This window comes from Podarcis pityusensis (genome assembly GCF_964106645.2).
Source record: "Podarcis pityusensis genome assembly, chromosome: 11".
NCBI classification, from domain to species: domain Eukaryota; kingdom Metazoa; phylum Chordata; class Lepidosauria; order Squamata; family Lacertidae; genus Podarcis; species Podarcis pityusensis.
In genome coordinates, this window is record NC_138036.1 from 20,581,783 (window position 1) to 20,594,896 (window position 13,114).

Here is a 13,114-nt window from a genome sequence, read left to right on the forward strand (position 1 = left end):
AAACCTGCAAACAATCAGAGATAGTTAAAAATACAAACAATAGTTGTGTGGTCTGGCATTAATGGTTATAGCAATAATGTTTTCCATTATAAAAACCCAACAGATTTTTATGTTGTATTAGATATTATGGTTTATTTATTTGAAAGAAAGCAGTTCGATATAAATACATTTAAAAAGCGAATTGAATTTTCAATCGTTACACATAAGCTAATATTCGAGACCTTATGGTCTTATGTTTGTATTTTTGTGTTAATCATTATTGTCGAGACCTTGTTTTTAGGCAGCATATGAATATATTAAAAGATAAGTACATAACTTAGCATTAAACTGCTAGGCAAAATGCCATATTCTGGATAGGACATAGATGCAGTTTCATGAGATCTTCTTTATTTGTTTAATACATAATTTCTATTTTAAAACTACAGAAAATTAGACCACACACACACACACACACACACACACACAAAACCAGCAAAAGCCTTCAGCATGAAACAGAAGGTTTAAAAATCATGTGGATATTAAACAACTTTTGTTGACTGCTGCAAATATGTGAGTGCAGGGGGTCAGGTGACTATTTCAAAGAAAGGGCACCATAACGGAGAAGTCCCCACCCCCAGTCACCACCTGTTTCACCTCAAATGGTCATCCATAGAAGGGTCTCCATTACCTAAATGTATGGGCGGGTTGGTGTGGTATTTCAGTTGCTGCCTTTTATTCCATTTAAGACATTTCTCGTAGAACCATAGAATTGTAATTGGAGTGTTGGAAGGAACTCAACTCATCTAGTCCGACTCTCTACAATACAGGAATCCTGCCCACTGCAATCCCAGGCTGGGCTTCAAGCACCAACCTTCTGGTTAACAGCCAGATGCAGTGAACCACTGTGCCACATAGGTACCCAGTGCCCAAGTCATATAGGGCCATACTTCAGTAGTATGCTTTGCATGCAGAAGATCCAATTTTCACACTCCAGCATCTCTAGGTTAGGAAACACTCTTTTCTGAAACACTAGCTAGCCACTGCAAGTCACTGTTGACCCAGAATGTATTACCCCCACCCCAGATATTGTTGGATTCCAACTTCCATCAGCCCCAACCAGAATGGCCGATGGTCAGAGATGTTGGGTAAGAAGCAGAGACCACCAGTATCAAAACAATGATTCTTCAACATCAATTCGTTGGACTGGTCATGACGTTGTTTGGATGTCTGATTATCATCTTCCATAGCAGCTACTCTATTTTGAACTTAAAAATGGAAAGTGTGATGCTGGTGGTCAACAAAAGAGGTTTAAAGACTCTCTCACCAACAATTGGGAAACACTGGCTTGTGAGCACTTCAGTTGGAGAACAACCTTTACCAAAGGTGTCATGAACTTTGAAGATGTTTGAACTCAGGATGAAAGCGAGAAACACGCTAAGAGGAAGGTGTGTTTGGCAAACTCACCATGATCAACTCCCACCTGGAAACCTATATCCCCACTGTGGAAGGATGTATGGATCCTCTACAGTCACTGACGGACACACCGTTAAGGCCATGTTCATGGAAGACAATCTTACTCGGCTACGAGTAAGAAGAATACTATATAGACCCAACAATCAGATTTGATTTCTGTGTATGTCTTGCATGCCCCCATTACAAATAATTTGTCTTCTGGATTTGTTTCTACATGTATTCAGTAGCTCTACCACCACCATCACTGCTGTTATCCATTTCATACTCCTTGGGATACACTGAGGTTATTGCTTCCTGAATTCTCTCCAATTGGTTTGACGTATTTATGGCACTGGGATTCCTGGCATCTATTGCAGACGTTTTAAGCTGTATTTTGCCTTCATCCTACAGACTTGGACTGTCTCTGAAATTTATACTTGTGGCCAACAATATAATGCAGACTTTCAGTTTAACTACTGCTGTTGGGTGCTTTATTGTGGCATAAAAAGTAACAGGGTCCTGCTTCATTAAAAAAGGAAAACCAATGCAAAATGGGGTTTTGTGCTCCAACCCAAATATCTCACTTTCTCTCTCCTTCTCTGGAACTAAAAGGATGGCAAAACTTGGGTGCTCATGTTAAAAACCAGGAGCCCAGATAGGAACATATTATTTGATACTTTCTCATTATATATGCATATGCATATACTCACAATCAATTTCAATAGATTTTTTTACAAACACTCATTTTGATTGCTTCTATTCCATCTTTCAGATCGGTCAAATTCTCTAAGCTGACTACAGATTAAGATAATTGATGTTTGTCAGCCTTATCATGGTCCTGATTGAACTGCTCTCCTATTTCTAGTGTTACTAACTATCTGCAACTGCCGGGAACTGGTGTAGTGTTCACCACAGGCTGGTCTTTATATAGTTTCAGTTATAAGAATTTTTTTGTAGGGAGACACTGACTTCCTCAGATATTTATGGCTTCTTTTATTTCCAAGCGGGACTATCAGGGACGCGGGTGGTGCTGTGGGTTAAACCACAGAGCCTAGGACTTGCCGATCAGAAGGTCGGTGGTTCGAATCCCTGCGACGGAGTGAGTTCCCATTGCTCAATCCCTGCTCCTGCCAACCTAGCAGTTTGAAAGCACGTCAAAGTGCAAGTAGATAAATAGGTACCACTCCGGCGGGAAGGTAAACGGCGTTTCCGTGCACTGCTCTGGTTTGCCAGAAGCGGCTTAGTCATGCTGGCCACATGACCCGGAAGCTGTACGCCGGCTCCCTCGGCAAATAAAGTGAGATGAGCACTGCAACCCCAGAGTCGGCCACTACTGGACCTAATGGTCAGGGGTCCCTTTACCTTTACTGACTTCCTCAGATATTTATGGCTTCTTTTATTTCCAAGCGGGACTATCAGTGGTCTGTGCTTAAAGAAAAATAAAATAAAGAACAAATTCATGTATGTACCCCAAAAGCTGGATTCTGTAAGCTTATGTATGCAAAGGTGCTTAATTTGCTTATTTTGCATAATTTATTTGGCTTCTGTCATGGTGAGAAAGGAGTGTGGTATTATGCAGAGCAGCGAAGCCTGACCCTGTGACCACAGGACTTTCTACTTCCCATCTGGTTTCTGTTCTGCTTTCCCCATTCACATTAACCCTGTTCATTATGACCTTTGTGCATTTATCCCTCTGAACCTGTGATACTGGACAGGTCACTTCACTAACCTAACTTCTTTTCTTTTCTTTTCTTTTCTTTTCTTTTCTTTTCTTTTCTTTTCTTTCCTTTCCTTTCCTTTCCTTTCCTTTCCTTTCCTTTCCTTTCCTTTCCTTTCCTTTCCTTTCCTTTCCTTTCCTTTCCTTTTCTTCCCTCCCTAGGGTAGTAGTCCTTAAATAGTGATTATGCAATGAATGGAATGACATTGCAATACTGTGTAGTGCAATGAGATTTGACTGCAGCGAGGATGGGGAAATCCTCTCCTCATCCAACCCTGCCCCTTGTACAGTAAACAGGCTGGGGGGAGGGAAGTCTCCCATTGGCTTCAGTGGATGGGTGGTGTATGTGAGAGTGGGAGAAAGAGACAGTGAATGAATTGGTGCATGCATGAATGAACAGGTGTGTGTTGTGTATGGGAATGAATGAAAATAGGGACATCCTGCTATACCCGCCAGTATTTCTCTGATGAAAATAGGGATGGCCTAAGGAAAAGTGGGACTGTCCCTGGAAAATAGGGGTGCTTGGAGGGTCTGTGGGTGTTATGTGTGGACATGTTTGAATAGCTATCTTTGGATATGAGGAAGGGAGAGTTTTGTGCAGTCCCATTGGTCTGATTCCTTGATACAGTGGTACCTCTGGTTGCGAACAGGATCCATTCCAGAGGCCCATTCGCAACATGAAAAGAACGCAACCTGCAGCGGTGCATCTGCGAATGTGCAGGTTGCAATTCGTCACTTCTGCGCATGCGCATGATGTCATTTTGCACTTCTGTGCATGCATGAGTGGTGAAACCCGGAAGTAACCCTTTCCAGTACTTCCTGGTTGCCGCGGGGCATAACCTGAAAGAACGTAACATGAAGCAGATGTAACATGAGGTATGACTGTATATATATTGATCATCCACACATTGGTATGTGAATGATAAAAACGTATATTTGTAGGTTTACTGCTACCAGGTTTCTTTTTTCTTTACTTTTAAGTTGACATTCTTAATATGCCAAACAGCATACATAGTGTCAACATTCTGTGCTTAGGTGGTGCAGCTGCAGAATGTACATATTATCCTGCCATAGATTGACCTTCTTCCGCGTTGCTGGCTGGCTGTTGTCGTTTATCTTTTCTATAGTGCCTGTAACATACACCAGGTACTTGCAAATCCTCTTTTTACTGCTGCCACTCTTGCTGTGGGCTTTTGTGGCTGCAATCCTGCACCCTCCCCTGCAGGGAGCTCAGAAACTCCCAGGGAGAGCAGGCACAACACTCATCTCCAAGCTGCTGCTGCTCTGGTCATAACACAGCATTTGGTAGTCAACACTATTCTTGAGCCGGCCGAGTGGGGGACGATCACAGACTTTGTTGTTGTGTGAGTAACGCTGAGTCTCCCTAAGGTCTCCCTAAGTGAAAATAAACATGAAAGAGAGTGAAATTCTATAGAAGGTAGTGCTTATCAGAATGATGATAAAGGAACCGAGCGACTCATAACAGTAAATGTTCACTGGCTATTGGCAATGTGTTAGGAACTTTGGAGACTAGGACTAGAAAAAGAAAAAGTGCTATGCATTGAGAGACATCCAAAATTGGGTTGGGGCAAAAAAGGTCTCGCTAGATGGCCTGAGCTGATTGACAGTGTTGAGCAGATTACGTGGAAAAGGTGGTGGTTTTTAGGCAGAGGCTAGATAGCCACTTACATGGCAAAGTGTGTTCTCCTTCATGGAGAGCACGGGTTGCGGTGGGGGCCGCCAGGACACTCCAAAGTTGGGGGCGGGCTAATTGATCGTTGGCCACTGATGCGATTGGGCTTCCCTTGTTGTTGGGAAGAAGTTAATGTTGCCATTTGTTGATTGACAGCCAGAAATGCTAAAACTCCTTGCACGAGGCTAGGGCTTCCTCTTTTCGCCCGTGCATCGGATTGCCCGTCCCCCCCCCCCATATTTAGGGTTGTTCGCTTTGACCTTGCTATGCCTGTCATGGGGTCGTCTGCTCTTGGGGCAGGGGCCCGGTACGAATTTTGTCCATCTGGCTGGCTGGCTGGGGCCATTTGGTTTTTGCCTACTGCGTAGCAAATTGTCACAACTTGTAAGGTTGCGGTTAGGCATTGGTTTATGGTTTGTTTGGTTGAGGGGCGTGGATTGGGTGTGCCTGCCCCTCTAATGCTGCTGCTGCAAGGGATTCCGTTAAAGGAATCAGGGGCTAACTATTGCTTGTCCACCCTGTCAAGGGGGCTCGGGCCATTGCAAGAGCTCCTGGTTGCATTTGGGGAGGGCTGAGGGCAGGTTCCCTGCTCTGTCGCTACCCCCAATTGTATTCCCCTTTTCTGTCGCAGGCATGTGGAATGTCAGTCTGTCACCCATGGGGGGGGGCAGATAGTCGCAACCAATGCCTAAGCAACCATTCACATTTTTGTATTTTAATAAAGTTGTGGCCAAAATTATGCCAAAAACCTTAAACAAAAATTTCTGTGTGATGTGTGAGTTATTGGGGTGGCCCTGGGGACCTCGACACACAAGGGGTTTGTCTAGCTGAATTTTCAGGTTGCTTCCAACTTTATGTTTCTAGATCTTGAGTCATCCCTGGCAATTGCTCATCCTTCCTTTGAGAGAGGCCAGAATTTTAGAGAAGCCTTCACCACTGTTGAGAAGAAAGGAAAACTTTTTACCAGATTGGTTTGACTAGCGAATATGACCTTCCAAGGTGCTCTCATCCTAATGCCCTAAACAAGTGACTGTTAGCAGTGAGGCTATAAACAGCATCTTAGAAGTGGAATTGCTGTGAGCTTCTTTTGTAGTGGAAACTTTGCAAAGCAGAGGTGGCTGTGCAGCAGAAGCTTGCCACCGGTCCATTTGCATGGCAAGTTAATTCAAGCATCAATTTACAAGTGATACTTGCCATTTAGTTCACTTGTGGTTGAGTCACATGGACAAGCTAACTGTGAGAATTATTCTTAGTGAAAAATGCAAATGTTCAGTACCTTTGACTCAGCATCTGTGTTCCACAAAGAGGCACTGTAGCAAAGGAGGAGGTCGAAAAATTTTCAGCGCACGACTGGCTTCTTTCTCATGTATCATGTATCTGTGGTTTAGCTTGCCAGCACAAAGAATGACAAATTTGCTTATGGGCAGTTTAGGTATTACAGAGCATATATTGCTGCACCCCTTGTCCAGGTTCCCATAAGGCAGCTTCTCAGCACCTTGTAGGCAGTAGCTGTGACATCACACTTGAGAGACCTTGAGCCACTGGAAAGTTTTTGTCTATGCAGTGACTATGGGATAAGCTAGAGGCTATATATAAATCACACTGTTCATCATGCAAGATTCCACTTCAGGATATCTGCAACACATCATTAATTTACTGATTTCCAGTAACAATAAGTGCAAAAATGATCTGGGCCAGAAAAGCGCCCCCCCTTTCTATTTCGCTGAATTATTGCATCTTTCTCCAGAAACAATAGTAGAGTCATTCAGTTTAATATTTTCTATTTTATTTTTCTATTTTCTATTTTATATTTTAGCTGCTCCGCACTGCATTGGAATTCTCTTTAAACTATGAGTAATAATAATAACAATAATAATAATAATAATATATTTATACCCTGCTCATCTGGCTGGATTTCCCCAGCCACTCTGGGCAGCTCCCAATTGAATATTAAAAACACAATACAGCATTAAACTTTAAAAACTTCCCTAAACAGGGCTGCCTTCAGATGTTTTCTAAAAAGTCAGATAGTTGTTTATTTCCTTGACATCTGATGGGAGGGCGTTCCACAGGGTGGGCACCATGACTAAGAAGGCCCTCTGCCTGGTTCCCTGTAACCTCACTTCTTGCAGTGAGGGAACCACCAGAAGGCCCTCAGAGCTGGATCTCAGTGAATGATGGGGGTGGAGATGCTCCTTCAGGTATACTGGGCCAAGGCCGTTTAGGGCTTTAAAGGTCAGCACCAACACTTTGAATTGTGCTCGAAAACATACTGGGAGTGACACCCATTGCTAGAGTAAACCCATCCAACTCCATGAATTCAAGTTGCTTACAGCAATTGATTTCAGCTGGCATACTCTTTAAGTTTGAATAATACTGGATTGTACCCAGTATCTCTATCCACCTATTCTGTATCACTCATACAAAAGTATGCTCAAAGGTGAAAGAAAAATTATTTGTCCTAGATCAGTGGTTCTCAAACTTTGTTTCTTTGATGATCACTATTTTGATCAGAGTTATGGACTCTCCTTCTTTGGAGGTTTTTAAGCAGAGGGTAGATGGCTATCTGTCATGGATGCTTTAGCTGAGATTCTTGCATTGCAGGGGGTTGGACTAGGTGTCCCTTGGTGTCCCTTTCAACTCTACAATTCTATGACTTGCTTTTTCTTGGTGGACCACCACCTTTTCTTATCTCATCACTATCAAATGGAGGAGTGGTGCTTGACGTGTCCCTTCTTCACTTCTTCCCCCTCTGCTGGAACCAAATTCCCACTGGTTCCATTCCTTCTATTCTTTGGTATTTCCATTGTTGACACTTGGCTTGCTATGAATTGGCAGATTACTTGGATGGCTTTGAAAGAGGATTAGAGAAATTTATGGAGAACAAGGCTACCAGCAGTGATAGAAGTGTCCTACCTCCAGTGATGGAGACAGCTTCTGAATACACATGTGTCTAGGTAGAGCTGAGAAATACTTCCGGCTGAAATTATGGAGAGCTTGATGGACCTGCGGTCTGACTTGATATAAGTCATCTTTCTATGTTCATATTATAAGACCCTAAAAATATTGGATTCATTGTTGATTTAGAATAATAACTGGGGCAAGGGAAGCTTCCCCCCCCCCAAGAACTCTTCCTCTTTAAGCAAAACAGATCAAAGCAAGCACCTATCATTTTCACAAGGTGCTGAAACTGCAGAGTTTACTTGGGGGACATTATGACATTTGTTTAATATTTAATGTAAAGAATTATTTAAGCTTTCCATAGGCAACAAAACGGGCGGTGCACACAGTCTTCCTACTAAGCAGTAAGAAGACTGAACTAGTGCAAAAATAAGAAACAGTGGCACCCAACAGCTGTACAAGTACCCATGCAGAAAGAGTCAGCAGTTTTAGGCGAGACTGAGCTCATGCCATCAATTTCACAGCCTCTGCTGTTTGCATTACCTGGAATAGTTGCTGCAAATTTTAGCAAATAGGTCATCGATTGATTTAATGTTACCCTGTACATTTTTATAAATCTTCTCCAATGAGAGTGGGCATTTTTCCTGGCACCAGGAACATTTTTTTTATTAGTATTACTAAAATTACTGAATATTCTTAAAGCACCAGTAATGGATCGTTTATTTTATTTAAAGTTCTCTCTCAAGCACCTCTGGGTTCATGTGCTCATCCCCTCCCACTTTTGGCTTGGCTATGTGGAGGAAGATGGGAGATTAGTTTCCACCTGAGATTAGTTTGTTGTGTCAACTGAACCTGGCAATTTGTTTGTTGGAAAGTATGGTTTGTTGGAAACAAGTCAACTTCAAAGCATTGGTTATGGAGCTGGCATGTCAAAGCAGCCCATAGTTGACACGAACCGCAGTTTAAGGTTTAGATGTAATGCTAAACAATGGTTAATTGAAATTAAAAGTGAACTTTCCTCTCTGTTCTTTGCAGCTGCACCAGAAGAAGAAGGGAAGGGGGTGGGGGTTGTAAGCCCACAACTCATTGTGACTTCTTATCACACTTCAGTGTGATTTACTGTGATGCCTGAATTACAATAATTACAATATTTTTTTCACAATTTGCACCTTTGATTACATTCCATTGGTTTATGCATAGCTTTGTACAAATGTAATTCATGTGTTTCATGCAATTCTGGATTCTGAAGTATGATGAACACAGTTGTGAACATATTCCTTTACATGGTACCCACAGCCTCGTACATCCTTTGTGTCCCATGGTAAAAGCCAGGCATACTCTTAATGTATGGGAGGGTAGACAGCGATGCTCAGTCTCCCCCTTTAAAAGTCTGAGGCTGGAGTAATTTTGCCAGGATTCAGATTCAACTTTAGCTACTGTGGCACCAGTTGGTGAGAAAATTCATACACACATGGTCATTGGTTGTAGTATCGATGCTGCAATGAATGTGGCATTGCAGGTTAATCACCACTTTTAATATTGCCCAGTGTCATTTAAACACAATACTGTCCAGTGGCCAGACTTCATATAATGGACTGAAAGTGGAGTCTATCATTGTTTTATGGGATGCATCTCTTTTGCTGAATCTATACCGTTCTGTTCTGGCTGGAATGGCTTCACTTGCTTTACTTATCTTTTTAAAAATAACTGTAATTGTTTTCTTTTTATAAATGTGTATTATACTGTTGTGACTGGCCATAGGACCTTATGGTGAAGAGTGGGAGATATTGCTAGTGAGGATGGATAATACCGAGTTCAGTAGACCAATAGTCTGACCTAAGGAGATAAGCTGTAGCTCAATGGATCTTCTTTTGCATGCAGAAGGTCTTAGGGTCATTCCCCAACATCTCCAGATAGGGCTAGGAATACTCGTCTGAAATCCTAGAGAACTGCTGGCAGTCATTGTAGACCTTTGGTTTTCAGCCGGTGGGTTGGTACTCATCATGGCCTGATGTATGATGAGTCATAGTAGCGAAACTGCCACCATACAAAGCCACACAAAGAGATGGGTCCAAAAATGCATGTTTGGATTAAAGGTGGGTCTGAAAAGGCTGAAGATTTTGGTGCAGACAAAAGTGAACTAGATAGACTGATAATCTGACTCTGTATAGGGTTGCTTTCTGGAGACTAATGCATAAAGAACAAGCCATGGCATGTTCCTTCAGGAAGAAGAACATGTCACACAGTTTGCAGGATGATTAATTTCCCTGTCTTTCTAAAAAAAAAAAAAAGACCCAAAGACAGTAAGTGAATGATAGTTGTCATTGAAGGGACAGGCTACTCCTTCACCAGTTGCACTCATAAGTTTGGGTCCAAAGGCTGCAGTACATGTAACTGCAGACTGCAGGCTATAAGAGAGCAGTCGTGAAAGAACTCATAAATCTTTGCAGGGACTTTTGCTCGTAAGTGATTTGTAGGTTGCAGCCCTAATATGTTTTCCTTTAGAAATAAAAATAAAAAAGACAAGAGAGAAGAGACGGTGCAGAAATACTACTCTGAGCTCATGAGCAGTCAATCTCCATTCTTTCTCTTTTCCTGCCTCCCTGAAATGTGGTTCTGGATTAGAGCGGCACACTTTTAGTGGGGGAGGGGGAAGCAGTGCTAGCACTGTGTTTGGTTATTTATTTATTTGTTTGTTTGTTTGCATGGCATGCTCTGAAAGCTGTCACACTAGTAGTCTTACAGAGCTGTCAGAAATCTATAAATAAACATTGACAGTTCAGTGCAATTACCGTATCCCACCCCCCCACCCCCCGCTTCTTACAGTCTTCCTTATCTATCTTTTCTTTTTCTTTTAAACAGCATATCCTATTCGGTGCACGTCTCTGAGGATTATCCAGGTAAAGTGCTACTTTCCGTGCCGCTGCTGTTTTTTTTTATATATATTAAAAAAAGATTCTGCTGAAGGCATTTGAAACACCATTGTTGTGCCCCGGCATCACCTTTGTGCTAATCACATTTCATTAGCCACTTCATTTGCACTGTTATTTCTGTTTTTCTGCCTTCGTTTGTAGGCAGGGTGAGAATGAAGGAATCCAATTTGTGAAAGGCTGTGTGAGAGAGAATGTGTTTAAATGTGTGTGTGTGTGTGTGAGAGAGAGAGAGAGAGAGAGAGAGAGGGAGAGAGGGAGATTTTCTCTGCCTACAGCCATCAGTGATGGGGTAATCTACTGCCAATGTAACTAAAGGGCCCATTCTCTGATCTCATTCAGAAGCTAAAGGGAGTTTCTAATCTTCATGTCTCACTTGATAACACACGGACAATGTTTCATAAAGGCTTGAGGGGCTCAGATCTTTTGCACAAATCTTTGCCTCTCTCATGTCGCTATGATTCGTATGCCACTGGTGGAGTGGTTTGCTAAGTGAAACTGTGTGGTGCTAGAGTGGAAGGGAATTTTCCTAGTGGGAGGGGGCAGTGGGTGCGTGGGACAGGGGTGCATGATGGCTGAGGAGATAGTCTCCAGCAGCCCCCACTCTGGACATTGTCCCTTCCACCCAGTTCCTTCAGCTGCCCCCTGGCTACCCAGACCCCCCATTCCCCTAGCACACACACTCAGGCAGCTCTGGCAGTTGCAGCTCCTCAATCCATGTTCGCATCTGCCAGCGTTCGTGGAGTAAATACAGTACATACCGTAAATACTGAGAAAAAAGTGCAGCACACAAGCAGGAGAGTTGGAGCTGCAGCTACAGTGGAATTACACTGAGCTGACAGGAGCAGCCGCCATTACACAGCTTGCCTCTCTGCTTTATGTTCAAATATACGGTACTAAATATACTGGTGTTTTGAGTATTTAATAAAATATCAAAGTTGTTCTGCTTGGTGTTTAAAATATTTATTTCTTAATTTGGGGCTCAAAAAAAGAGGGGTCGTCTTATACATGGGGTCTTCTTATACATGGAAAAATACGGTGTATATATATATAGAGAGAGAGAGAGAGAGAGCGCCTTAACTTTAGTATGTTTTTCAGAGTGCATGGGGAAAATCTTTACAGCACACATACAAGCTAACAATACACATAGTGGAAACTAAAAGTTCCATTACTGAGAATCAATACAATATAGCACACTGACTCTTTTAGGAGCCCTTTAGGAGTCATTATAGTTTAAAGAGTAGGTTCCAATGAATAACTGCTCAAGCTAATGCCTGGTGACAGACATAGGCACTGTCTCTTATACTAAGAATCTGTCTGGGCTCTGCAAACTAGCAAGAGGTATTCCGAGACCTAAGCCTTCTTTCTCCTCATTGCCAGCAGATAGAGAGCCCCCATCCTTCACTTACTGAACTCAGGAAGGGTGGAATTTTCTCCCCTGAACAGTGCGTTCATGTGCCTTTGCAAAGGCTGTGTGCCAGCACCAAGGTGTGCCCTGGTAGAGACAAGATAAAGTAAATCAAAAATAATGGGTATGTTTGTTTCGGGTTTTATTATATCCTAAAGGAGGCTTAAACCAAATAAATCAAAGAGAAATGGGTTCAGGTGGTGGTGGGGAACCATTTTCTAGTTTCCAGATGAGACTGAAAATCAATGAACAGCTAGGAAAAAAAGTAGTTTAAGGCCTCAACTAAGTGGGTTATGGATTGCAGCCTAAATCTATACAACTGATTATTGAGTATGCTTTTTCTCATGTATTTATCAGAGGCAAGGAAAGGCTGTTTCCCACAGTTTGGCTTTCTGACTTTGGCATGTCAAAGCTAGTGCTGGGCTGCAATTTCTCCTACAGGGTTTCTAGGGCTCAGGATTTGAATTGCGGGTATCTACTGCTGGGCTGGGGGACAGGAACCAGAAAGCTTAATGATGAGCCTGTTTTTATCCTAAAATGATGGCTGCATGGCATGGAGTGCTTGGGGAGTGTATGTGATCTTTGCACATTAAATCCTTATACACATTAAATTCATTTGTTGTTTTTCTTTTTCCTTTTACAGACAATACCTACGTGTCCAGTTCAGATAATGATGAAGATGTATTAGTTACAACAGAGCCAATTCCAATAATTTTCCACCGAATTTCTACAGGTAATGCTGAGATGACCAAAGTCTGTACCTTGTGATGCATTGAATAAGGCAGACAGAACACAACCTTTGCACTGGAGAGGTGGGAATGCTTGGCTTTGGCAGTGGAAAGCTCCTTCAACCATGGAAGAAGATCTGTTCAACAATTCCCAAGGCTTATCAAAAGGCAAAAGAGAGAGAAAAAAGCAGTGTCTTATACCAATGATAATTCAGCTGTTAGTCAGGGCAATCCATTCCTGACTCCCTTCCAGCTGACTGATGCAACTTCTATCAAGGATGGCTGATGATACCTAGAACTTGGCCA

General features: G+C 42.4%; 1 protein-coding gene across 6 annotated transcripts in view; it reads left to right on the forward strand.

Moving 5' to 3' along the window:
- PARP8 (poly(ADP-ribose) polymerase family member 8) overlaps positions 1-13,114 on the forward strand; it is a 155,092-nt gene that overhangs the window by 66,564 nt on the left and 75,414 nt on the right. For all 6 annotated transcript variants that reach the window (XM_080972489.1, XM_080972493.1, XM_080972490.1 and 3 more), the window contains 2 exons: positions 10,605-10,642; positions 12,724-12,813. In XM_080972489.1, the coding sequence (XP_080828615.1) occupies positions 10,605-10,642; positions 12,724-12,813 (128 nt within the window). The remainder of the gene's footprint in view (positions 1-10,604; positions 10,643-12,723; positions 12,814-13,114) is intronic.